We start from the raw sequence: 25,848 nt of genomic DNA, 5'->3' as shown, positions 1-25,848 counted from the left end.
TTTTTATGTCCCACAATTGAAATTCAAGTTCAAATTAATTTCGATTTTTCTTCAAAATAACTGTTCAATTAAGAGCCCAGAGGTGTTTCAAGATGATTGATTTATTTAACCCAGTGATTTTATTTCAAAGAGCACCTCGGACAAAAGCAGCCAGGATATATTTATATAGCTGTGTGTTTCTTCACAGTCATAAATTTCATGACCATGAAACATCCCTAACTATTTCGATCATAAACATGAACCCAAATATGAAAATATTTCTGTATCTTATTTCCAAGCGTTCTGTTAAAGCTCAATAACATCTTTCATGTAAAAGCTGTTTGTAAATGTATCTGTTAATTTGAATCAAGTAAGTACAAACATTTCCAAAGTGTGGCGTAAATTATAGAGCAGTAAATATATATATGTATATGTATAAACATATATATCTATATCTATAGATATAGATACAATTTTAAGTTCTCTGTGAGATTTAGTCAGTAAGGTATGGAAGCTGGTTTCTTCTTCTTGAAAAAAAAAACGCCACTCTGAAGTTACAAATTTCAAGTTAGTTTCTTGAAATGTCAACTTATTCAGAAATAATTTGAAATTTTGAGCTTTTAGCAAGCTTGTTATTTGTACAGTTTATTTTCAGTGGCAGTAGTGAAAGTAATTATTACACTTCAAACCATGACTCATACAGTAAATGACACATTTCATGATGAATGAATAATGAGTAAATAGTTCATTTTTTAATAATATTTCATAGTTAATACTTTGATTATAGTTTAAATACAATAAAAATTCCATTGTCGCCATAATAAGTACTAAATTATGTGGTCATTTTCAGGAAATTCTTTCTAAGATCATGTGAAAATTCCAAACTTGTAAAATAACATTTGTCCATAGTCTTACATATGATCTCGGTGCCAACAATAATATGTTAACAAGCCTTTTTAAAAAACAAAAAAAACAACAACAACAACCTACAGCAATAGGTCCATAAATTCGGCAACAGATGCAAAATCTCTTCAATACGTCACCTTCTGATAGAACTGCTATGAAAACTAAAGAAGAAGTGAACATTTATAAATATGAGTAAGTGCTGTAAGTCCTGTAACTCCTGATTGTTGAGTTTTAAGGAAACTCTGTTTATTAAAATGAAGAAAATCAATATTTTACACACAAATCTGAGTATAAGACAAAACACTAATCCACAGGCTGGATTTACCCACTTAGGAGCTCAGAGGCAAACATTTGTTGTTGGACCCCTGTTGGCCCCCACTCTGTGTGGCAGCTTCATGATTCATGAAAATCATATCGCTGATTTTCCCACAATTCAATTAAACCAACAGCAACAGATAATGTGATGTGGATTAAATCTGGAACTGATGCGCCATGCGCACGAACATCATTAAAATATCTTTGACTTCCACTGATTTGTTAAAAACCTCATGTCATGTGTCCCATCATCCCGGTGCTGAGGCAGTATCTACATCTCAGCGGCGATGGCGGCGTTCTTCACCCCTGCACCAATCACAGCAAAGAACACATTTGGGAAAAAGGACCTGGCGTAAATGGCCATCTTAGGGAGCGAGGGAGCAATCACCACCTCTTTCCTCTTATTGTTTAAAGTCTTCACAATCTCCGCGGCGGCTTCATCAGGAGAAACGCCGAGGGGCTTCTTAGTGTACAACACTGCAGTGAGCCGACAGGAAGAGGAAATAACACTCAGCATTTTCAACAATAAAAGAAGTGTTTGAACATCTGTCTTGCCTCCTCTGAGTTTACTCACACGACCACAGGGATTTGGAGGTGGCTGGGGCTCCAGACGCAGAGCAGCTGATGAAGTTGTGGCTGATGGTGCTGACGGAGATGCCGTACTCCTCCACCTCCGCTCTCAGGCAGTCAAAGAAGGCCTGAACAGCGTGTTTAGAGGCTGCGTCTAAGATACAGAGTGAAACCTGTCATCATCTTCTCTGAGGAAACAGCAGGAATAATCTAAACTTGTTTTCTAATCTAATCTAAACTCTGCACTGGAATTTTAAAATGTTTACATTCAAATTTTTAAAAATCGTCTTTGAAGGAGTCTGAAAACTTTGATAATGGATTGTTTTAAGTCATTTTTAATATATATATATAAAAAAAAGTCCAAATCTGAATACTTGCTGCTTAATGCTAAGTGTTAATGGTAACTCAATGTTAGCGTTAGGCTAACATTAGTTATTTAAAATGAACTTTCTTCATACCAATTTGAATTTTTTTCAATAAAATAATATTTTTCAAATATATATAATTTTTAGTAACTTAGATATTTTTTTCATATTTTTTTGTGTTTATGTGCAATATTGAGAAAAACTATTGGCAGAAAAATAGAGAAAATAACACATCACCATTTCTTGCATTTAGCTACTAAGATTATTATTAATTCTGCTGTTACCAAATATCAAAGAAATGAGTAATTAGAACTGTTGATTCTTGTCAAAAATCTCGAGTTTGCTTTGTAACTGATCAGAAACAAAATACAGACTGAACTAACGTTTCTGTTGTTTCCACAGAAACAGTTTAAGCAGTTTTACAACAGATTACCTCAACATACAGCAAATGAGTTCACCATAAACTAAAACCAGTTTTTGTAATACGAACATTATGCAGACTGAAGTTATCTGATGTTTCATGAAAAAGGGAATTTAAAAACTCACAGGTACTGCGAAAAGGCACAGCTAGTCTCCCTTGGATGCTGTTAACCAGCAGCAGGTGACCACTTCTCCTGGAGATCATGGAGGCCAGCACGCCTGAAAGAGAAATTCAGCCTTCATCGTCTCACCCTTAGAAGGTCAAAGTTGAACATGTTCCCATCATCTACCTTTAGCCAGAGTGACGGGCCCAAAGTAGTTGTTGTCCATCAGCAGTTTGTCCACCTCCAGAGACACAGTCTGTGCTGGAGCTTTCACCTTCATGCTGCTGTTAAAGATAATAATATCCAGGCACCCATAACAGTCCAGGATCTCTGCGATTGCCTCAGGCATGCTGTCCGTATCTCCAAAATCCAGCAGCACCAACTTAGGAGGAAACGTCTGAAGAGGAGAAACAGCAGAGGAGGTCTGCATGGCAGCAAAGTGCTGTATGGTGACTACATCTCATTTACTTTCACTTGTAATGCAGTACTTATGATTTGAGCAATTAAAATCTGTTTATTATTAGTAGTAATAGTAATAGCAGTAATAATAGCTAACATGCTGAAAAACACAGAATTTACATAAATGTGCAGAGACAGAAATAATATAATTAATTGTTTGTGTTTCATACACAAAAGTCTTTAGAAGAACAAATGTGGAAGGTTTTGAGTTTTTCTTGACGGGTGTGGTGCTACGGTGAATTTCAGTGTAGCATCATGTGTGACATTTGCACGGTGGGCTCTACGTGACCTGCAGCAACATTAGTGGCTGTTCTATAAAGCCAAATAGTGGTCACAGGAAGTGATGTGACAGCAGAACAACAGCCAATTTATATTCGAGTCTTCTTAATTCCTGTTGTGTAAGTGGAAGAATTTTTTTTCTTATTGACAAAATGCACTGAAGTGCTGGCTTCATGTTATCATTCTTTACGCTAAGAATATCATGTCAGGATTTTGTGCCTGATTTGTGGTTTTAATTTTGGGATTTTTGTGTGGTGATGTTTTGAGATTTGTATTCTTATAAGTTGTTTCCTGGTTGGTTTCTTTATGTTTGTATTCACATGTTTGAGTTTTGTTCTCTTCTTGGTTGTGGTTTTGTTTTTATGTAATTACTTGAGTTTCTGTTTATCCTGCCTCCCCTGTGCCCCAGTGATTTGTTTATTCCCTGTTTTACTTCCTGTTTTATTTTGGTAGTTTTTGTGCTGTCTGTCTTTAGCTTTACTGTCTTTATCTTGTTATCCCTTGATTGTTTCCACCTGTTTCCACCTGTATTCAGTCTTTGTATATTCATAACTGTTGTCTTCACTGTCTGCTCTACCTCTTTTTCCCCAGTAAATTCTTAGTGTTTTCCTAGTTTTCCTGATGCTGTAGTTATCTATGATATTCAGTTCAGTTTCTGTTTCAATTTTATTTTTATAGCACATTTAAAAGTCTCAGGTACATCAAAGTGTTTCACAGACAAGCCGCATTTGCGGGGTTACAGCAGTAAAGGAGCAGGAAAATACAATTATCAGCAAAAGATATACAGTTATAAGATGGTGACGTGGCAACAAGCATGAACCAGGGAAAAGTTAAAAACCAAGTTGTTTGGAAGGCAAGCTTAAACAGGTGGGTTTTTAAACGTGATTTAAAGGATTGGATGGATTCCGACGCACGGACATCAATCGGCAAACTGTTCCAGAGTTTTGGGCAAAAGCAAAAGCACGATCCCCCCTACTCCTCCGTCGAGACATTGGTTGCATTAAGAGCCCCTGGTTAGAGGATCTGAGTGCTCTCGTGGGGATGTATAGGTCAAGGAGGTCGATTAAGTAGCTGGGTGCCAATTTATTTAAAATTTTAAAAGTATATAAAAGGATTTTAAAAACCATACGGTATTTGACGGGGAGCCAATGAAGGTTGGCGAGGGTTAGCCTGATAAGAGGGATGAATTCATTAGAAGTGAGATGCAGGGTCCTATAGTGTTCAGGGCATTTTTGATAATGCGAGAGGGAAGCACATCGTGACGAGAGTTAGAGCTTTTCGATTGGCCTATTAAGGGTCAGAAAAGATACAGGTTCTAGGACCGTTGAGGGTTCATATTATCTATGAAGCTTTGATAAAAGAGCTTGAAGCTCATGAAACATCAAGTCTTCATGCACATCTGTCGCTTCACTTTGATCTTTTCAGTCAAACCCTTAATTAGGATCCGATTAAGGTGATTTTCACATAATGTGATTATATGAAAAACGGGTGTCTCATACTCAGAAGCTCTCTGGCTTTGTTGCATTCAAACATTTAAGTCATTATTTCACACTGCAAACTCTGATTATACTGAACAGCAAAAACTCTGAAATTACTCTTTTTATGTGGAGCCTAGTAATTCTGAAAAGGTGGTTCAAGTTAATTCAAAAATGTTTCATCATCTTAAAAGGGAAGAAAATGTAAGTTTTCACTTCTTCATTTTTTAAATTACTTTGACATTTACAATCCACCAAAGACCCTAAGAGCAGCTCCACCAGCAAAAAATGCAGCCTGGTAATAAATGCCAGTGAAAAGGAAGCTTTACTGCACATTATTAGTGATTACATCTTTTACAGTGTTCTGATTCAATATATTGCCCAAAGGATTTTTCTCGTCTGACATCCCATTGTTAATCCACAGAGTTTACTGAGATGTTGGGCCAGTCTTTGCAACCACAACAGCTTCAACTCTTCTGGGACGGCGTTCCACAAGGTTTAGAATTGTTTCTGGGAATTTTTGACTATGCTTCAAGAGGCCCATTTGTGAAGTCAGACACTGATGTCGGACGAGAAGGCTTGCGTCACAGGCTACACTGTAATTCATCTCACAGGTGTTCTGTCAGGTTGAGGTCAGGACTGTGCCAGTCAAGTTCTCCCACACCAAACTTGCTCATCCATTTCACAAGTCTCCAGCACAGACTTGTGGACAGGTGCCCAGCCATGTTGGAACTGGAAGGGGCCATCCCCAAACTGTTTGCACAAAGTTGGGATCACTCTACATGCCTAGGTTTTTTACACCTGTGGTCATGAATGTGATTGGAACACCTGAATTCAATGATTTGGATGGGTGAGTGAATACTTTTGGCAATATAGTGTACTTCACTGAGTACTTTGTCAACGGTCCTTCGGTCTACGAGCTGTTATAATCTCTAATTTCAGTGCTTTTAGACTTACCACTGTTGGATCCGAAGAATTTGCCAAATCATCAGCGAGTTCTTCGAGTTTCTCCCAGTTTTTCCCGCAGAGGATCAGCCTCGCGCCTCCTTTGTGAAACACGCCTGCACACTCTTCACACAACATACAGAACTGCTAAGAAACCAAGTTCAGTTTAAAGATGCTGTGAAAAGGTTCACCTAAAATTACCAAAGTGTGTGTGTGTGTGTGTGTGTGTGTGTGTGTGTTACCTTTTCCAAGCCCAGATAAAGCATCAGTTATAACCACCACCTTGTTGCGTACAGACTTTTTGGACAACAGTCCCATGATTACACCATAGAGGTAGAAAAATCCAGCAGTTAGCAGGACCACGCAGGGCACCAGGAGCACAGTGGTGGTCCACGTCGAGTCCATCTCCTGAAAAATGTTTTAGTTGTAACATGTAGGAATGAAATTAAAGGATGATTCTTTCTAGATATTTGATATATGTCAAACGTTTGACATTTTGTTGACAAAATGTTGAGGAAACACAGACACACCTCTAACACAGCGTGGGAAACTGTTAGTCTAGCCGAGAAAAATCAGTCCTCTAATGACCTCGGTTGGCAGTCAGTACAATTACCAAAGTGTAAAAATGTAATTCTGCCTTTTTGTCAGGGTTTTGTTCTGCGTCTTAGCAACGACAATGGGACTCCAGCTGCTGTGTGAGCTGTACAGGTGCTGGTAGGTGCTCATTTACAGCCACAAATGCTCTTGAACTCGTGGTTAGGCACAAAAAGCATGTTTCAAGTCTGAAACATGGATTTACGTTTTAAATTGAATATTATTTGAATTTTACTGATGCAGATGAGATGGGATGGAAGTGAGTCATTACATGCGTTTCATACCCAGAAGCTCTCCGGCTCTGTTACATTGGAATCCATCTCACCCTTTACAACCTTTTTTAAGTCTAACTATGTGTTCTTATGACTCTGAAACAAAAACAGAGAAGAGTTTTTAAACCACGTTCTTACACCAGTAATCAAAATAAAGACAAATGAGAGATCATTAATGTCTTTCTTCTGTACAGACAGTATACTTGGATATTTTAATATTTATACACAAGTTCTCATCAACTACTTGATATCAAGTCCAGCTTTTCACACTATTATTTAAAGTCTTTAAACAAATTTGTCTTGTGAATCGTAGGGTTAGAGTTAGGCATTAGGAAATGATGCCAGATCCCTGGATGGGTTACCATATCTGTGATAACCACTAGCCAGTGACCGTCTGACAGTTGGACCTGCTCGTCCTCATCACATCCACTTTTTTTAAACCAAGATGGCAACGGAGAAAATGCTCATCTCGAGGCTTAAAAACACGACCTCAGAAACCAGTGGATGACGTCACTCTAGGTACATCCATCATTTATACTGTTTATGTAGCGCAAAAGATAAAAATGGCAACAAAAAGATACAAAAAGTTACTACAAAGAGAGAAAAAAACAAGCCTGCAATAAGAGACAAAAATGACAGTAAACACTAGAACACAAAACACAAAAAAATCACAACAGGGGAAAACTAAGAAAGAAAAAACTGCAAAGCAAATGCACAAAAAAGCAATGAAAAGACAAAGTTGCAGGAAAAGAGAAAAATAACAAAGGAACAGATATTTATCCAACCGACGCACACAAAAGGCAACTGCAAAACAAAAAAAATATAACAACAGAGAGACACAAAATTAGTTTAAACAAAGAGAAAAAAATGACGAGATAAAACACAATCACAAATATAAAAAAGCAAACAGACACAAGAAAAAAAAAAGTTGTGAAAAGAGACAAAATGACAACAGGTCCAGTGTGAGTCTGGATTACTCTGTACTCAGTCTTTGGTGACTGAGATTGAAAGTACGACAAATGCACAAAAAACAGCAACAAAAAGACACAAAATGACTTCAGTGTAAAGTTACTTGGTGTTTAGTCCACTGGCCACCTCATACCACCGTTAACTCTACACATTTCTCATCTGGCAGTGAAGACAGACACTTGCATGTTGTATCCAACCAGGAATTTGAGGATAACCTTTCAGTTAAGGCTCACCATGCCAAGCACTGGCTGTTCGTCCAAGAAGAGTTTTCTAAAAATACACTGCACTAAAAATAGATGCTGTGGCCCTCACAAAGGCTCAGTGTCACCCCGGACTCGCCAGGTTATTCCAAAACAAAGTCGGGAAATAACGGAGCACTTCTCAGTCCCTCTGCCTTCTGAGTCTGCGGTCGAATTTTACATTAAAGCAAAGTTTCCCCACCGTCCTCACATGGTCTCTGCACTTTGCATAACTCACAGCTAGATTATAATGAGCAGCTCATTTCTGAGTGGCTGAGCCACCCAACCTCGACATTTGCAAGGAATTGAATTAGCAGCCACCGCTTACCGCTTCCTGGGCCTCTGCAGGTAGTCGAGTTTAATTCCTCTCCTGAGGAGCTGTAGCTGCTCTGCTCAGCACAGCTCCTGTGACATGACAGCAGCCCAACCGGCCAGGCATTGCAATACTTTAGGATTTGAGCTCTTTTAATAGCAGCACAGCTGAGTCAGTTATTTTCCATGTATGTTGTCAACATGGTATGTTTAGAATGACAGGTGGGGAGGAGATGGGGCTCCTACTGGCTACAGGAGGCTGCCCCTCTTCTGTGACCCATAAATAATTACGCATTGCTGCATAAAACAGCACACATACTGTAAGTATTTCTAAGCATCCCGAGGTCTGTGGTTCTTATCTTGCAGGTTGCATTTTACCTGAAATAAGGGATTCAAATTCAATTTTACTACAACCTACTGAAAACCTACAAATCCCAAATTAATGTTGTGTTAGTGTTTTTACACTAAGGTCAGCGGGTGGACCAGATATGAATTGGCCTATGTGTCTTTAGTATGACACAAGCTCTAACAGAGATGAAATCTGATAACCTGATGTGCTATTTTAAAGATACTGAGTCAAGTTTTGAACCACAATCCTGGTGCTAACAGGACTTTAAAAGCAGCAGACCACCAGGTGGACTCAATAACTTGGCAACTGTGGGGATGAAGAAAAGAAGAAAATGTTGCTCAGTGTTCACTGAAGTCCACGTCAGGTAAGCTATGTCCTAAAAGTCATTCCAAAACAAAGATATGTGTAACATGTTTGAAATGTGCAGAAAATTAATGCACCAAAACGTTAAAAAATTCAGGAGTTCTAACACTGTGTGACATACTTAAGCTGAAAGGACTAAATACCAGCTATAAATAAAACAGCAGGTAAATAATTTAAAATAATAAAGTAATACTGATAACGGGGAAGATTTAAAACAACAAAAACAATATAAAATGCAATGTTGTTTTTTGTTTTAGGATTTTAATTTCTTCTTTTGCGACCGCTAAATGTTACAATTTTAAACTTCCGCTTGATTTTATTTTGAAGGGCTTGCCGGATGCTGTGAGTCTATCTTGACTCTGAGGAGCTCTTGGATTTTGCGCTGACAGAGCGGACAAGTCGCTTCATCTTTCCCGTCAGACACATCGGAGCCGCCGTATTTTTCTTTTCACAGCAGCGTGACACACATCATGTCGGATTTCGAGGAGTTTGAGAAACAGCTGAGCGAGAATCGACAGGGTGAGTGCTGCCGTCCGTCTGTGCCCCAGTTCGTTCTGCAAGCTAGCAGCGTAGCGCCGGCGCGGACCGTTAGCTCGCTCAGTTGGTTTTATGAATGAATATCGCGACCTGACACCAACTTCAGCGCGTACTTTTCCTCTCTATGACTCAGCTTAGTTGTCTTATCTGTGCGATCATATTTTGATTAGACTTCAGCCTGCTTCTGAAGCTGCTAAATCTGTCACACAGCCCTGGACGCAGTCTGGGTGCCGGTAAGAGCGCACAGTCAATTTTACCTGAGGCAGCAGGAGGCCAAACTCCAGGAAAACCGCGCACCTCTTTATAGTTTTCTCCTGCACCGTGAAGACACCTGCGGGCAGAAATGTAGTAACACGGCACTTTCTGAATCATTTGGTACTGTTTCTGAATTCGGCATCCATTAACAAGTATTGCAACGCGTTATTAACAAATTAATTAAAAAAATAATCTTTGAGTGATGGATCGAACAGCATCACTAGGGAAGAAATTAGAAAAGGACAAAAAAATGAAGGAAACAGTTTATTTGTAATTGTTTTAGTAATAATGAGGAGTTGGAGCTGAGCTTAACACATACTTATCATCACTTTATACTTATGTCTGCGTGTATCTGCATATGCAATCCCTACACTAGTTTATTATTTTTAATACTATTTTAAAGCCTATTTCATTTATTATTTATTATCTGTTTTGAAGTTCTGTCAAAATGTCATTTTATTTTATACATTTTAATAATTAAAATTTTAATTGAAATTGAAATTTTTTTCATATTTCATTGGCTAAAAATTTTTTTATTACTTGGATGAATGAAAATTCATTCAAGTCGTGTTAGTCAAAAAAATATATTATTAAAAATATATTATGTTTCACAAGCTCACGTGCCTATGAAAATATACATGTGTGTGTGTGTGTGTGTGTGTGTGTGTGTGTGTGTGTGTGTGTGTGTGTATTAAAAATTGTAAAGAAAAGAGTAGAATATTGTTTTGTGATCAGATGTTCCTTCATTTGGTCAGCATATTCCAAGATAATGATGCCAGGATTCGTTGGGCTCAGATTGTGCAAGAGTGGTTCAGTAAGCATGAGACATGATTTTCACACACTTCTTGGCCAATGCAGACTGCACACCCGGTGCCACTGAGAATACTTGGGATAAGCTGGGATAACTTTATGCAGCGGTCCAACTCTCCCATCACTAACATCTTTGAATGATGTCACAGCAGTCAGACTTAACCCAATATCAATTTTGAATCTTTTTAACTTTTTCCCAGCTTCTCCAGTGAATATTTGCTATTATATTCATTCATTTAGGTGTTATTAATCTCTTATAATGCGTAATATACCTGCAATAATAAAAACATGCCAGCGAAGTTAAACAAGGTTTCCAGTCACAAAGAAAGAATAAAAAGTCAAACAGACCTCGTCCACAGCCTGACATTTAATCAAAGAGCTCCGGTACAGCTGGATCAGATCCACACAGAAAACAAGAATACCTCTTATCGATTTGTTAAAAGGTCTTAAGAACTGTACAGCCAAGAAGAAAGGCCACATTAAACTGCCACTTTTCTCAGAGATATATGATCAGCAACATATCCAAGGGTGTCAGACCCTGCAGGTACTACAGAAAGGAGAATTTCTTTAATTATCAGCGGTGAAAAGGGTAGATCTATTAAATATTTACACCATAATTATGAAGCAATTATCTGTAGAACTCAAAAGATTAAAGAGTTAATGGAATGACATGAAAATAATCAATTCTGCAAAAAGAGGCTGACACCCCCACTCATCTCCAGCAGAGCTGTTTGCACTGTCACATCCACAGTAGTAAATTGTGCTTCTACTGATGGAAAATTACAGCGATATCACAGCCTGTGAGGTTAAAAAACAACCACACCAGGGTTATGAGCTGCTGACCCATTCGGGCAAGTGACGCTGTTTCCACCGATCAAAACGAACCTTCACTAATGGCTACTTTCTTCTTAGAGTCAGTATTTTCACATTAAAAGGCCATTAAACCACCAGACATCATTAACCCTCTGATGTTCAGGACTTCATCAGCAGAGACCCTAACCTTGTGCTGTCTGTCTGAATATGTGTAAAGTCTTTTTTCTCTCAAGTCTTTAAGGTACAAAAGAAATAAGAATTCTGACTGCCATGGATCCACATCTGTTTAAAGTTTGTCCATAACAAGGTCCTTGTTGTCCATCTCCAGAGCAGCAGGTTAGGGCTGGTTGGTCACTGATGGCGATGACACGACAGCCAACTGAATGAGGAAGAAATGAAAACTGTCTGTATCTTTAAATCCAGCCACCGGTCTCAGTATTTGCTCTAGCACTGCTTTAGCTGATGTTTTTCCTCTCTTATACTTTTATATTATCCCCTAAATGTGCTGATAAATTAAGTAATATTCTTTGAAATTAAGCTGCCGGTAAGTAAAAGAGGCCAGTAAAACTCTGATCTACTGGCCTGGATGCTCACTGGGGAAAATTTTTATGTTGAACTCAGAGTTTATTGAAGCTTTCCAATATTCCGGGCAAACTCCTGTGAAACTAGAGATGTCAACTTAGTTTTATTTCCTGGGAACCAGGCTGATCTCAGGTGAGGTGGACGAGTAAAATCATTCGGAGTGTACCTGAAGTAAAGCGGTGTCGGTACAGCCTGAAAACATTTGGTTTTATTGCTCAAAAAAGAAGCGCCGCTGCTCTGTCGTGTTTGTCATCCCGTGTTTTTCCTGACCTCACAGAGCGAGAGAGGGAGCGGCACAAGAAGAGGAGTCGCAGCGGATCTCCCGGACGAGGTGACAAGCATCGCAGCTGGAGCAAAGACCGAGGTAGCCGCAGCCGGGAGAAACGCAGCCGTAGCCGGGACAGGAAGAGCCGGGATCGCCGCAGCTCCTCCCGAGACCACAAGAAGCACAGGTGGAAAACTGCATGGCTTCCTAGGAAGGATGAGTCCGTGTACACCGTGTTTGGTTGTAGATCCTCAGACCATAAACAAAGTGAAAGAAATGTTCATTTTCATTACTGAATGAATGAATTCTGAATTCAATATTTTTGAATTCATAAAGTAGCAAAAGATGTCATTCCAATCACTGTCACATAAAGATACGATACTCTTTATTTACCCCAGAGATTTGGATATTCCTGCAGCCAAAACAGTAAACACAGGGGTGTCAAACATAAGGCTCAGGACGGCCTGGCCAATGAGCTACCAGAACTTTATCTGTAGTTTTACACATTTATTTATCACAATTTAAACCTAAAGAGTTGTATGGAACGCCAGGACGCCATAATGAATGAATTAAATACACCATTAAATAATTTATTAAATTCATTTTGGCACAGTTGACTCCTTCAGGTCTCACCATGAAATAATTTTATCTGTCGACCTCACCCATCAAACCCAGGGGGCGGGGTTAACACTGATGGAGTCAAAACCATTGGTTTGGCCTGGTGGCCATTGTTTTTAGCACACAACAACCGGCATGTTGAAACTAACAGAACTGAACTTTGGAAAAACCCTGTTTGTGTGTCACCAAATACCGTTTTAATATTGTCTGGTCGGTTTGTCAAGATACAGCGTCTTTGCAAAAGTGCTTCGATGATTTCGGAGATGTCTGCCCAGCCCAGTCTCACGGCAAAAACTGATGATGTAATATTTCTGTCCAGGTTGCAGTCTTCATGATGAAGTCTAACAGAGTGAACCATTAAACTTCAGTAAAACTATGCAGTTATGAAACGTAACTTTAACCTCAGCCAAACCGATTCTTTCAGTTGTAAATAAAACAGCGAAGTAAAAATGACCCGACAGACAGAACCTGAGTGAATGAAGTCCAGCGTTTAACCACTGAGAGTTAAAACTCAGGTGAGGTTTCAAAGCTGTGTGCCGGTGATTGGACATCAGCCGCTGATAAAGCTGGTTCGCCTATAAAGTGCTCTGTTGGGAAACAAGCTCCAGCAGCTCTACGCTCGGGAAAAGAACTATATTTACTTATGTTGTGCAGAAAAATGCGCCGACATTGCGTTATATCGAGCACCGGCTGCCCACTCAAACTGTGACTATCACCAGGTAACGTAGGCGTGTCTCTTGAATTAGCAGCAGGTGTTAAACAGCTGACAGATGAGGAGGATGCATGAAGGTAAACTGAGGGTCTGCTGAGCTGATCGCTGGTGTCGTGAGAAAAATGTCAGCTCGTTCTTTATGTTACAGAAGCACAGAGACACAAGACCAGGCGGAAAGAGACGATCGTTCGGTGAAAATGAGAATCTGCGAATGCAACATGTGGAACACGGAGAGTGGAATATGTAAACAAACCGGTTAACGTAACACCTCCCCCCACCCCCCCGTTAAGCTGGAACACGGGGGCTGTGAGCTCGGTGCACTCTGTCAGCTGACTGTTAGCAGAGCTAGTGACATCTCTGAAAACATCTGAGCACTTTTGTGAACATGTTCTATGTTGACAACCTGACCAGACGTGAAGATTCCGCCATGACATTCGCGGCTAAAACACTGTTAAAAGTGTAGCTGGTGACAAAAAAACGGGGTATTCTAAAACTGTACACCACCACCATTGCTGCCTGTTCATTCTGGGATACCTGGCTGCCCCACACAAGCAATCGATTATCTAGGATCGACTTGTCTTGACTTACTTTGCACGGCAACCAATCAAATGTTAGAGAAGCTGCATGGGCAGTGTTAACCCCGCCCACTTAGTTTGATGGGTGAGGCTGACAGATAAAATTATATCAAGGAGAGAGATGAAGGGGACAAAAGTGCCAAAATGAATTAAATAAATAAATCATTAAATAATTAATTAAAACTGTCAATAATTATTTAAATGTGTTATTAATTAAATATGTCAATAATTAAATGTGTCAATAATTAATTGTGTGTTCACGTAACCACTGAAAGGTTTCACTCAGATGTTTTTGTGTTTTCTGCGTGCAGCCACTCTCCAAGACGAACGAGGAAGAAAAGGACCTGCAAATATTGGGACGTGCCTCCTCCTGGCTTTGAACACATCACACCAATGCAATATAAAGCTATGCAAGGTACCCGACTTGTTCTCTTTGCCTCTTTAGCCTCTAAATCAGACTTCAGCAGAGCTGCAGTGAGTTTCTGCTTCGCGGCTTTGTGCTCCCCAGCTCTCTAACTCATCTGTTCTCCAACACTGAACCCCGATCTGAGCTTTGCTACTTTACATGTGGGCTGGAGAAGTCAGACAGCCTGCCGTAAATCCTGAACCAGCTGAAACAGTCGTGTTTACAGCGCTGTCTGCGTGTTTTTGCTGTTCACTGCCACCAGGGTCCAGTGTAAAAAGAAAATAAAGGAATCGGTTGCTTTGGTTTGTGTTTGTGCTGTTGTTGATCCTTCAGCTCGGCTGCAGAGGAGACAGGTTAAAACGCACAAAGAGCTTCTTTGTAACCGGAGTTTAAAAAACGATGAAAACTGTCAGTCTGTGCTTCTCGTTCTGCTTTGCTTGATCTGAACAGGCAGTGCTTGGCTTCTTCCTCTTTTCTGCACAGCTGGTCAGCGACAGCGTGAAGTAGGTGTGAAGGTTGGATCTGGGATGGCCGATGGAGATGTCTGCTGTTATTATCTAATGCAGGGACGCTGTGAGAGAGCCATGGCGCTCTTTGAGTACTGGTGGTAGTGCTGTCCCTGCTCCAAAAGCCAATCGGCAGCCAAACCAGGAAACATATGAGCATATCATCTCATTCTGTAACCCATTAACATGGTCTCTGGTAGCACTCTGATTGGAGGATTCAGAGATGCTTGTGTTAATTTAGACCAAATTATTTTATGTTTTTTGTAGTTTTTTAATCAGATTTGACAGAATCTATGCTCGTGTTTGTTCTGTGATGAGCTCTGAACCACGCTGACACCTTTAAACACTCGCTGTGCTTCATAAAACTACGTGTTTGTTGCTCTGCAGTCTGACTGTGGGATATTATCCCTGAAACACATTAATAGTGGCGTCTGTGTGCAGCTATTTGGCAGCAAACACTGTCCCTCCTTCGTGTTTCCTCAGCGGCCGGCCAGATTCCAACAATAGCTCTGCTGGCAACGTCCACCACTACTGGAGTAGCTGCAGCCCCGACACAAGTGCCCATAGTTGGCAGTCAGATGACGAGACAAGCCAGGCGCCTCTACGTTGGCAACATCCCGTTTGGAGTGACTGAGGTACTCTCGTGGTCGCTGTAGATTCGTACCAAACAGACCTGCTGGTGCGGCGCCTCAGGTTTGATTTCTGTCTCCTCAGGAGTCCATGGCCGAGTTCTTTAACGCCCAGATGCGCCTCGCGGGACTCTCACAAGCCCCGAGTAACCCCGTTCTCGCCGTGCAGATTAACCAGGATAAGAACTTTGCTTTCCTAGAGGTGAGGGTTCATATTACTGTTCAGTGTTTTAGGTTGGTAAAGAATATATAAATAACACTTATATATTTATTATTCGAACTATTTTTAACAAATTATTTTCTGTTGGTAGATAATTAAACTTTCTAAAAAATATTTGTTGTGTGCTTATTATTTATCTACATTTTCATTTGTTTATTTTTTATTGACCGTTGAAATCGCCCGTCCTTCTCACAGTAACATTACGTCATGTTCAGTTCTGAGCACAAGCAGCTTGTCTGAGAGGTCTGAGCTGCTGTCTAGCACTAGTTAACGTGAGGCGCACCGACGTGCTGACTTGCTGCAGGCTCTCACGGCTGCTGCATACATGTGCGTGGTGTCTGCGCAGTTTTGGCTTCTGCTGCGATTCTTCACAGACGAGCCGAAGGTTAAATCTCACCCTCCGTAACGGCTCACTGTAGGATTTATCAGATTCCTGCTGAAGCAGTCGTGTTATTAGAATTGTTCTTTGTTGGCGCTGTGACTCAGTGTGACTTTCTTTCCTAGTTTCGGTCTGTGGATGAGACGACGCAGGCCATGGCCTTCGATGGGATCATTTTCCAGGGTCAGTCGCTCAAGATCAGACGACCTCACGACTATCGGCCGTTACCCGGAATCTCAGAGCAGCCGGCGTTCCACGTCCCAGGTTTGACTCCGATGCTTTCTTCTTCTTCTCTTCAGAGTTATTTAGTGTCATTTAACGTCATTAAATTTAGTTAGAGTTAAAATGACCTGTTCTTACATGAAGCCAGACCTTATTTCCTGACATATACAAGTTCTTTTAATGGTGGATATTCATGTTAGCCAGGATGAGGTTTTAATAATGAGATCAGTACCGGTATATGTGAGCTAAGACCTCTGCAGGACGTCACAGTGAGCTTCTAGCTCTGCTGTGGCCACTCCTCTGTTTAGTTTCAGTATTGATTTTGGGAGTAGACTAGTTGGGATGAAACAATGACTGATGAAAATGGACGGAGATGAATAAACTTCTTATTATAATTGAGACATCACAGCTTTATCCGAGAAATCCAGTTCAGATCTGATTTAGTTCAGTCTAGATTTGATCTTGATCCCATCTATATCTGACAACACCTGTGATTTCATGAGGCCCAATGAGCACATGGTTAAAGGAAGTCTCAGGGTCTTGGCCCATTTTTCTTTGTCACAGGTCTCCCAAAGCATGTTAGTCCTGCTGCCTGGACGTCCTGGGATGACCTTGTGAGATGGGATTTAGGGTCAAGAACACCACCCCCCCAATCAGACCCCACCTCCCCTTCTGAACAAGCCTGTATTCTACACCACCTCCACATTGGTTTCTTTATTTGCGTTTGAATTACATGTGATGCTTAGTAAATAATCGTGTTAAATAGTCAAGATTACCGTTATTGACTAATCACACAGCCTTAGCATCCCCACACATTCTTTTGATTGAAATCCAATCAGAAGAAAGATAGTTTAAAGGGGCAGGAGCTTGTTGAACTGTGAGTCATGCAAAGCTACTCTACTAGCTGGAAATGAGCAGATTAGATTTTACTTCATGGGTCATTTGTGCTTTGTAAGCTCATATTTGTTTTGTGATTTGTTTGTTCTCTCTTCTCGTGGTTTGTGTAGGCGTCGTCTCCACTGTTGTTCCCGATTCCCCTCATAAACTGTTCATAGGAGGCCTCCCCAACTATCTTAATGACGACCAGGTATTTATCTGAGCGCAGGCTGAACAGCTGCGCTCAGCTTTCCTCACTTTACGCTCACATGAGGTTTTTGTCACCCTGAAACATGCGTAGTATGTTTTACGTTTCACATTTCTTTGTGACGTGAGAAATATATAAAAAAAATATGGTTAGTCTCGAGTAACAAGGCTTCTGATGGAAGTCAAAATAGCTGAAGGGACCGCATGGTGTAAAAGCACAAAATAGAAAACAACACAACATACAGTGCTTGTGCCTGTGTTCCATAATGTCACAGCTTTTATTTTGGTGAATCTCTGATTTTACATTAATCATTAAATATAAGTAAACTCCTTACACCTTTCTCATGCTAAGCTTACTGATTTAAGACAGGTAAGCAAAGTCCAGTATATTTAAAGTGACATGAATTTACTTCTTTGTGGTATTTATTCCAGTGGGTCATTATCAAAGAAAAAGTCCACCTTAAGAAGTTAAAAAAATTCTTCTTCTTTGCCTTTCTGGATTTTTCTGTTGTTTGTTGATTGGTAGGTGCCTTTAACAATATATGTATATATATATATATAGCTGCACGGCACTAACGCATTAACTCGCTAACACGTTGACGCCGTGCAGCCCTTGCACGGGGCGATCCGCGTTAACTCGCTAACGGAGATTTGCCGCATTAATGCGGTTATGGCGTTAACGTCATTTTGACGAGATTAACGCTGACAGCACTAATATATATAAATGCTATATATACTCATATATAAGATTTATATATAAGTTTATATGGAGAATTCCTCTGAATGTTGAGGAGATATCGACTGAAATCGAGCTACAGCTGGGCGTACTTTAGTGCAGTACTAATTCTTACCACCAGATAGTGCAGTTTGTCAATTTAAAATGTAACATTTAAATGTCAGTTTAGCCTCATAATGAAGCAGTTCATCAAATAGGGCATCTCTGCACTAGCTTCCTGCATGTTTCAGAAGTTAAAGTTTTACTTTAATATGAAATGCTGAGCTCTTATGAGCCAGCTCGCAGCCTCAGAGTGTCAGGTGAGGCCTGGCTGTTGGAGTAAAGTGGTTCTGCGATCAGGACCCCTCAGTTTTGGAACAGTGAGACTCATAGATATACAGAAGGATTCATAAAACACCCCATTCAGTTACTAGAATGATAAGAACATTGTTATTTACAGTGGCATCATGGGAAAGGCAAATCTGGAAATAATATCAGAATTTCCCAGAAACATTTCAATACACCCCCTGATTTTAATTAAAATAAGAGTCATTACAAAAAGTACCTTTAAATGCCTTTAAATGGAAATTTAGTGCCTGACTACATACTCACGAAAGGACGTAGAAAGTCAGTAAACAACTCCAGAAACGCTGCAGCAGCTCAAACAAAAGGTGGCCTTTCCCTTTGCTAAAGACTAAAAAAACAGTTTGTTTTGTGCACCTGTACGCAGAGAAACTTAATTCTAACTGTCCATTCTGTCTCATTTAGCCTCAGTTAGTTTGCAGAGCACATGCAGCCTGATGTCTGTGATTCTCTGACTTATTTTTTCTTAATACTTGCAGTCACTGCCACTGCGTTGATACTCACAGCTCTTTCATTTTTGTTCCCCCACTTTGTCCCCAGCTAGGGGCCTGTAAGATCGTTAAGTCTGCGCTCATAATTTGTTCAGTAGTACTCATCTACTGCTGCCATGCCAACATGTAACACAAGGCAAGTAAGACATTCTGGTCCTCACACGGATACACTCCGAGTCCGCAGGTCGCTTACAGGCTACTTTCTTTCTCCCATCATGCTTTTGGAGCGCGTTTAAGATCCAGGGATTGATCATTGAGGTTTGGGGGTTGTGTTGGTGGAGTTTAGTTATTTTTTTTAACACCATCTACTGAATATGGGATTACTATTATATGCATATCTGTTTATATATTTGACCATGTTTGAACACTTCAATCGATTGTCTGTTTTGAAGCTAAAATACCACAAAATTAAGTCATTCCAGCCTCTAAATTATCCATAGACTCCATATTTTACAGTGTTTCCCACAGATCTGAATTCAGTTTGTAGTGGTTGCGCTCGGGAGGAGCCACGCACACACTAAAGGTTACGAATAATCAGTACAAAGTTACAGACACAGATGGTATAAAACATGGATGTAGCCTATTGATCTGAAAGCCAATGTAGAATTCAGTTCAGTTTTATTTATGTTAGGCCAAATCACAACAACAGTTTCCTCAAAGTGTTTTCTATTGTAAGGTAAACCCCCTCTAAAGTTACAATATAACTTTAAGCATGCCTTCTTCGTAAAAGCCTCCAGGGGGCGACTCCTCTCTCCTCCTTTGGTTGGACAGGAGAGTGTCGACTGTATACCTCAGCAACGTTTTCCTAATGACTTTATGGCCTCGGTCACTAATTTCAGGTCTTATAGAACGTTTAGTAAATCATGGTCATGGAAAGAATCAGAAATGAGGATTATGTAGTACTTGCTTGTTGCCTCTCCAGGGAGTCTATCATCCAATAGCACAACAGACTCCGACTCCACCATCTTTAACTGCAGCTGGTGACAGTCGTCCTCGTCCTGCTCTGCAGCCTCACAGTAGGTTCTCCAGAGCAGGAGAAGGACCGGTGCTGCCAGGGATAGTTGCAGTGCAGCTGGGTTAGTCCGTTGGACTGCAGGATGATAAACTCCTGGTACAACCTTTTTTCAAGAGTGATTAGAAAGAGACATCAGTGCTGTGCCTCTCCTTTAGCCTCCTGTACTGATGTAGATTTCCAAACAAAACCAGCATGGCAGCTTGCTTGGAGGCTTTCTTGCAGGTTACTAAAACACAGAAAAAACACACAAGCATCTCTGTGTTTATTCTAGTTTTCAGAGGAGTCGTATAACCAGATTAGCTTGATTTGCATAAAGTAGCCCAAATAGTTAATGTAAATGAGGAGGTGCCGACTCCGTGGCTCATCTACCAAAATGCCACCCTGCTTGCATGTATGGTTTATTCATAGATTATGACTAGGAAGCGAGGAATTGTCACTTCCTGTGAGCAGCTGAATGACGTGAAAGGCCGCCATCACAGCTTCCTGCACATCAAGCCAGGCAGCAGCGATTACATTTTCAAAATATAAGCAGCACTATTAAATCAATCCCCAGATATACCTTTACCAGCCCAAAGGAAATTCTATATGTGGGAAACACTGTTTCAGCAAAATGGGGAAATGACTCAAAGCCTGTATTTAATTGATTAACCGACAAAGTGAAATAAGCTGCAGGGTTATTGATCATTCTCAGGACTTTGAACAGTTTTATGTGCTGGTGTTGTTCCTGAGTTTTCCCAGGAAGCAGCGTAGTAGTGAGAAATCTTTACAGTGTAAAATGCTCCAGCAGTGTGTACAGATCAGCCCAGCACCTTACGAGTGACTCACATTCTGCTTCTATGTGTCGTGGTCTTAAACTGCTTTCGAGTCTCAAATGGACATTTAGAATTCACTGAGTAGACAAACACATTCAGCGGTGAGTTCTCCAGCTCAGATCTCGCTCCCGGACTCTTGTTTGCAGGTTAAGGAGCTCCTGACGTCGTTCGGGCCGCTCAAAGCGTTCAACCTGGTGAAGGACAGTGCCACGTCACTGTCGAAAGGTTACGCCTTTTGCGAATACGTAGACATCAGCGCCACCGATCAGGTAACGGTGACGAAGTGTTTTGGTGGGATCTTGAGCTGTGCTGTTTGGCTACAGGTCTGTTTGCTCTTCATCAGGCTGTAGCCGGGCTCAATGGGATGCAGCTGGGCGACAAAAAGCTGATCGTCCAGAGGGCGAGTGTGGGAGCTAAAAACGCCAATCCTGTGAGTACAAGTGGCAACATGAACCTGTGGTCTCATTTTTTGCATCATGTGCACAGTCTGTGTATAAAAGAGGAATGCTGCCAGTCGCTGGTTTTGGATTCTGCACTTTGAGGCCTCAGCTTTAGCGTTTTTATGCTGTGTGTGCGCTGCAGACCTCCATCATAGAGACGCCGGTGACGCTGCAGGTGCCTGGGCTTCAGAGGCTCCAGAACTCTGGCATGCCCACAGAGGTGCTGTGCCTTCTCAATATGGTGATGCCCGAGGAGCTGGTGGACGACGAGGACTACGAGGAGATCCTCGAGGACATCCGCGAGGAGTGCTGCAAGTACGGCACTGTCCGCTCCATCGAGATCCCCAGGCCTGTCGACGGCGTGGAAGTACCCGGCTGCGGAAAGGTGATGTTTATACACTCTGTACATGTCCAGTGAGCCGCCATCGAGGGGGCGTTGGATTTATAGCCAGAAAATATATTATAAAGCGTAAGTAGCATCGATTCTTCGGGACTCACCGGCGCTTTTTCATTTCAGATCTTCGTCGAGTACGTCTCTGCTGCAGACTGTCAGAAAGCCATGCAAGCCCTCACTGGACGCAAGTTTGCCAACAGAGTGGTGGTCACCAAATACTACGACCCCGACATGTACCACAGACACGAGTTCTGAAAGCACAGACACGTCCCTCCTCCTCGTTTTCTGTTTGTGGGCTGGGCGTCAGTCTGCTTCCCTCCTCCTCTGATCGTCGTGATCCTGTCCTTTAGAGACCAGAGCTGGAGCAGTTTTATTGCTGGACTGCAGTGTGTGTGTGTGTGTGTGTGTGTGTGTGTGTGTGTGTGTGTGTGTGTGTGTGTGTGTCTTCAGTACTAAATAACTTCCAGCTTTTGCCTAACACCCAGACTGTGAGTGAACTCATTCTGAACTTAAAAGATACTGTAGTATACATAACATTTGCCGTAGAATGAATGTGACATGTATCTTACCTACACTAATACTGCCTGACAATTTCAGAGTAGCTATCTATCAAGTATGCACTGTACGAGAAAAAAAACAACCGTCAAATGTCTGGATTTTCTTCCTGAGCACAAACGTTCATTTCGGGTTTGAAAAGCCATCGTAATGTTTCTTCCGTGGCTTTGAGAAAAAGAAAGGTGTTCATTTATTTATTTATTTATTTTTCGAGAGTAATATTTCCTGCTATATATGTCACATGTTAATGTTCCTTAAACATATACAGTGCTGTGTGCTGCTTACATAGACCAAATGTTGACTTGTTTCATGTCAGTAAAGCCTGAATGGCGACTTTGTAAATACTGTCAGAGATACATTCGATTGGCGAAACACTAAAAGCTGCTTTAATTCGAGAGTAATCCAAACCAAATTTGAAAAGTTTCAGCTGGAAACTTTTGATCAGACAAAGGGACAGTTGACCCATGGTTAAACCCTCCACCTGAGGGGTGTATGTGATTCTCATTTCTAACTCTGCACCTTTATTCTGGGACTCCACTAAAGCAGCTCTGCATGATTCTGTTCAAAAACACTGTTATTCACTTTCATCCTTTCTGTGAAACACACCATTGTAGATCCTGCGTCTTTAAGACCCCCCCCCCCCCTTTCCTTCCCAAAAAGCTTACCTTATTCTGATTAGCCAATTTTGGGAAGAATGAAAAAAAAAACATCAAAGTTTTTAAAAAATACAATGTGAGAAGTGCAGACAGCATCTGGGGAATTTTTTTTTTATCAGATTCGATTTGTGATTCTCCACAAGCAGTTTTAATGTGCCGCTCGTCACTGAAATTAAAGTAAATTTTGATAATGCTTCACAAAAAAAGTGCCCAGAGCAGTTTCAGGATGTCTGCCAAGGTGTGAGGCTATTTTTAGAGGAACTTTGTTAGAGCAACAAATGTGTATTTGGCTGTTGTGATACTTTGTTAGGTTACAGGTAAAAAAACAAAAAACAAAAACGCCTCCTTCTGGCCAAGCTGTGTAGCTCCATCATTATTTGCAGCACTTTTCAGCTTGATTTATTATTGATTACTGATAACTTTGACCTGGGTAAAGATCAGAACTCGTGATCAGTCATGAAAGCTAGCGGTTTTACTAAAACTCGGATACAGAAATATTTTATACGTTGCTGCCTTCATAGGGGATGCAGCAGTGTTTCAGACCTTTAAATACGATTTTTAAATACATTTTAACACGTTTTCTACATTTATTAGAGAGCGATTCCACTTCCTGGTATTCCCAAAGGTGGCTGTAGTTCATCCAGAAGACCAGCAGGGGGCTGAGTGTGACTTTTTCAATGAACTGAATGAATGGAGCCAAACAGCTAATAAAAATGTTTATGTTGTATCTTAGTTTTAGTATTAGTTAGTACCTAGTGTTGATAAAATGTCCTAACTTAAATGGTTAGTTTTTCTTACAGGGAGGCAGATTCGGCTCATAAAATCTTCGCCTTCTGCTGCTTGACTGGGTCTCTTTCTATTAAACAGGAAGTCCATGATTGGGGGACTAGAAGTTAAAATTCAAAAAAGTAATTTTCGCTTCTTCCGTTGTTGGTTTTAATCAGTTTCCACACATCATGTCACTTTCCTGCGTTATTTTTGTGAATAACCTGTTGTAGTGACAGTAAAAAAAGGTGCAAGGGTTTAACAAAAGGTCGACTTGTGTCCGTCTAACCATAAATATTCAGAAATTAATTTTCAAAATCAGACGAAGTAACCATGGTCTTAATTAAAACCACAAAGCAGATGAACACATGCTGAGAAAAGCACCTTTAAGTTGTGTAGATAGCCAACTGAGCATTTTTTAAGCTTTATTGTTTGTGTGCTGCTGTTTTGCATCTGTTGAAGAAAATGTATGAAATTAATTTATTCTGAAGTATCTTAAATCTGCTTAGAAAGTGCAGGCACAAATATGAACTAAGACACCAGAGACTGGAAGGAAAGCCCGTATTTGCACATGCAGCGATGTTCTGTAGGCAAACGTGTATTTTATTGTAATAAACAGAACACATCAGATGGTGATAAACACACTGCTGTATTTTCTACAGTTTTGAATGGTTCAAAGGTTTAAAACATGTTTAGTTTGTACGACTCCCCATCCTTCCACGCCATCGCCTCAAATAAATGCTTGCATCCACCGCCTGGCTGCTGCTGTGATGTTTTTATTTCTGAACTATCTGTGAGATGTATTTGAACATACCCATTAAATAAAGATGAATGATAAGATTATTGATATAATAATTAGTTTCTCCTTAATGTTAACCCTTTATAGATGGATGGAGAGACCAGAGGTCACTCTTTTATGAGCACCTGCTGTGTTTCACTGATTATAATGTTGGCTTAATATATGTGGTGTTAATTACTGTGTGGTCCTTCACCTCCTTTATTTTCATGAGATAAATTTTACATCCAGCTGCTCTCCCTCTGATTCTAAGTGCTGTAAACATTACAGGTAGAACTTTAGAAAGCAGTCTTTTATTTTGAAAGATTTAAGTTAATGTGATTGCATCACTGCTGTTCTGAACTTGTGTATAGTGTTAGTATCCAAATTATGAGTGTTGGTAAGAACAACAAGTTTTGCTCTGAAGGTCAGTTTCTATATTCAAACTAGATGTAATGTGTCCTTTCATTTCCTGTTTATACTGTCAAAATAAATAAAGCCTATTACAGCGCAGTATTACAGTATTAATGTAGATATGCATCGTATGACTCCTGTCAATGCAGGTATGATGTACTGATATTATAGGATACCTGGCCAATGCTTGTCTACATTTCAGAATAAATGTGCTATGTTTTAAATCTTTATTGTTTCAGCAAAATTTCACAATTGGAGAAATAAATAAAAACAATTTTTATTTTTTTTATTTTATATGTTTGTTTTTTTCATCTTCATCAGAGTTCTATGTAATATCGGAACCTCCCACATGAATATGATTTAAAACTGATTTTGTTATTATTAGCATACTGGATCTTCTGGTAATTTTATAAACAAGAAGCTGTTTCGGGGACATTAAGAAAAAAAATATTTTGTATGTTGTACTTTTGTTGAAATGCCATGAAAACAGCAGTTTATTATTTCTGATATTATGTATTTCTGATGTATTTCTTTAGAGTATGTGTCTCATTTATAAGGAAACAATAACTTTGTAGGTTCTGTCCAGGTGTAATATTTTGGTACAAAGTCAGATTTCACTTATTTTATTTAAGAATTAATATTTTTATTTACTTTTTAAATTAACTTTATTAGTCAGGTGTGTGTGTGTGTGTGTGTGTGTGTGTGTGTGTGTGTGTGTGTGTGTGTGTGTTTGGAGTGAAGTATTTTGAAAAACAAAATGGTAAAAAAAAAAAAACTATAATAATGAGTTTTATTTTGTAGGTGTGACCGGAAGATGAGGTGATTTCGCCGCTTTGTTTTTTTCAAACTTTATCCTCAACTTTGCTCAAATATATGTTGTTTTAAACATAATTAATTATTAATCAATCATTATTAGTTAATTAATA

The 25,848-nt window shown here is 40.1% G+C and overlaps 2 protein-coding genes across 4 annotated transcripts; one reads left to right on the top strand and one right to left on the bottom strand.

Moving 5' to 3' along the window:
• Window positions 1-932: 932 nt before the first annotated feature.
• Window positions 933-8,339, bottom strand: dhrs7ca (dehydrogenase/reductase (SDR family) member 7Ca). Of its 3 annotated transcripts, none has more exons than XM_086290112.1 (7): window positions 8,220-8,339; window positions 6,060-6,225; window positions 5,830-5,942; window positions 2,846-3,056; window positions 2,682-2,774; window positions 1,775-1,924; window positions 933-1,677 (listed from the first exon to the last, which is right to left on the bottom strand). In XM_086290112.1, the coding sequence occupies exons 2-7, from the start codon at window positions 6,220-6,222 to the stop codon at window positions 1,472-1,474; spliced, it is 936 nt and encodes a 311-aa protein (XP_086146238.1). In that variant the 5' UTR covers window positions 6,223-6,225; window positions 8,220-8,339; the 3' UTR covers window positions 933-1,471. The 3 variants fall into 3 exon arrangements, with proteins under 3 accessions (XP_086146238.1, XP_086146236.1, XP_086146235.1); XM_086290110.1 differs by lacking the exon at window positions 8,220-8,339 and adding an exon at window positions 7,886-8,183; XM_086290109.1 differs by lacking the exon at window positions 8,220-8,339 and adding an exon at window positions 6,696-7,863.
• A 913-nt stretch (window positions 8,340-9,252) lies between these two features.
• LOC147333139 (splicing factor U2AF 65 kDa subunit-like) lies at window positions 9,253-24,489 on the top strand. The gene is made up of 11 exons (XM_086290108.1): window positions 9,253-9,434; window positions 12,190-12,364; window positions 14,394-14,497; window positions 15,478-15,629; window positions 15,709-15,825; window positions 16,348-16,486; window positions 17,452-17,531; window positions 21,070-21,192; window positions 21,267-21,353; window positions 21,506-21,748; window positions 21,881-24,489. Exons 1-11 carry the CDS (start codon window positions 9,386-9,388, stop codon window positions 22,010-22,012), a joined length of 1,401 nt encoding a protein of 466 aa, XP_086146234.1. The 5' UTR covers window positions 9,253-9,385; the 3' UTR covers window positions 22,013-24,489.
• The last annotated feature ends 1,359 nt before the right edge of the window (window positions 24,490-25,848 follow it).

The sequence above is a fragment of the Aulonocara sp. 'chitande type north' Nkhata Bay genome, linkage group LG4, assembly GCF_057382095.1.
Source record: "Aulonocara sp. 'chitande type north' Nkhata Bay isolate Kocher_YH1m ecotype deep benthic linkage group LG4, A_spYH_male_GT1.1, whole genome shotgun sequence".
Lineage (NCBI taxonomy): Eukaryota > Metazoa > Chordata > Actinopteri > Cichliformes > Cichlidae > Aulonocara > Aulonocara sp. 'chitande type north' Nkhata Bay.
Note: the sequence above shows the minus strand (reverse complement) of the source record. Positions and strands in the feature narration are given on the sequence as shown.

Coding starts and splice junctions, on each gene's coding strand:
- dhrs7ca (XM_086290109.1), bottom strand. CDS start 6,731: ATGGATTCCAATGTAACAGAGCCGGAGAGCTTCTGG. Junction 2,775..2,845: donor GCCCGTCACTCTGGCTAAAG/GTAGATGATGGG, acceptor TTTCTCTTTCAG/GCGTGCTGGCCTCCATGATC. Junction 1,925..2,681: donor TGTGCCTTTTCGCAGTACCT/GTGAGTTTTTAA, acceptor TCTGTATCTTAG/ACGCAGCCTCTAAACACGCT.
- LOC147333139 (XM_086290108.1), top strand. CDS start 9,386: ATGTCGGATTTCGAGGAGTTTGAGAAACAGCTGAGCGAGAATCGACAG. Junction 9,435..12,189: donor GCTGAGCGAGAATCGACAGG/GTGAGTGCTGCC, acceptor CTGACCTCACAG/AGCGAGAGAGGGAGCGGCAC. Junction 21,193..21,266: donor ACATCAGCGCCACCGATCAG/GTAACGGTGACG, acceptor GCTCTTCATCAG/GCTGTAGCCGGGCTCAATGG.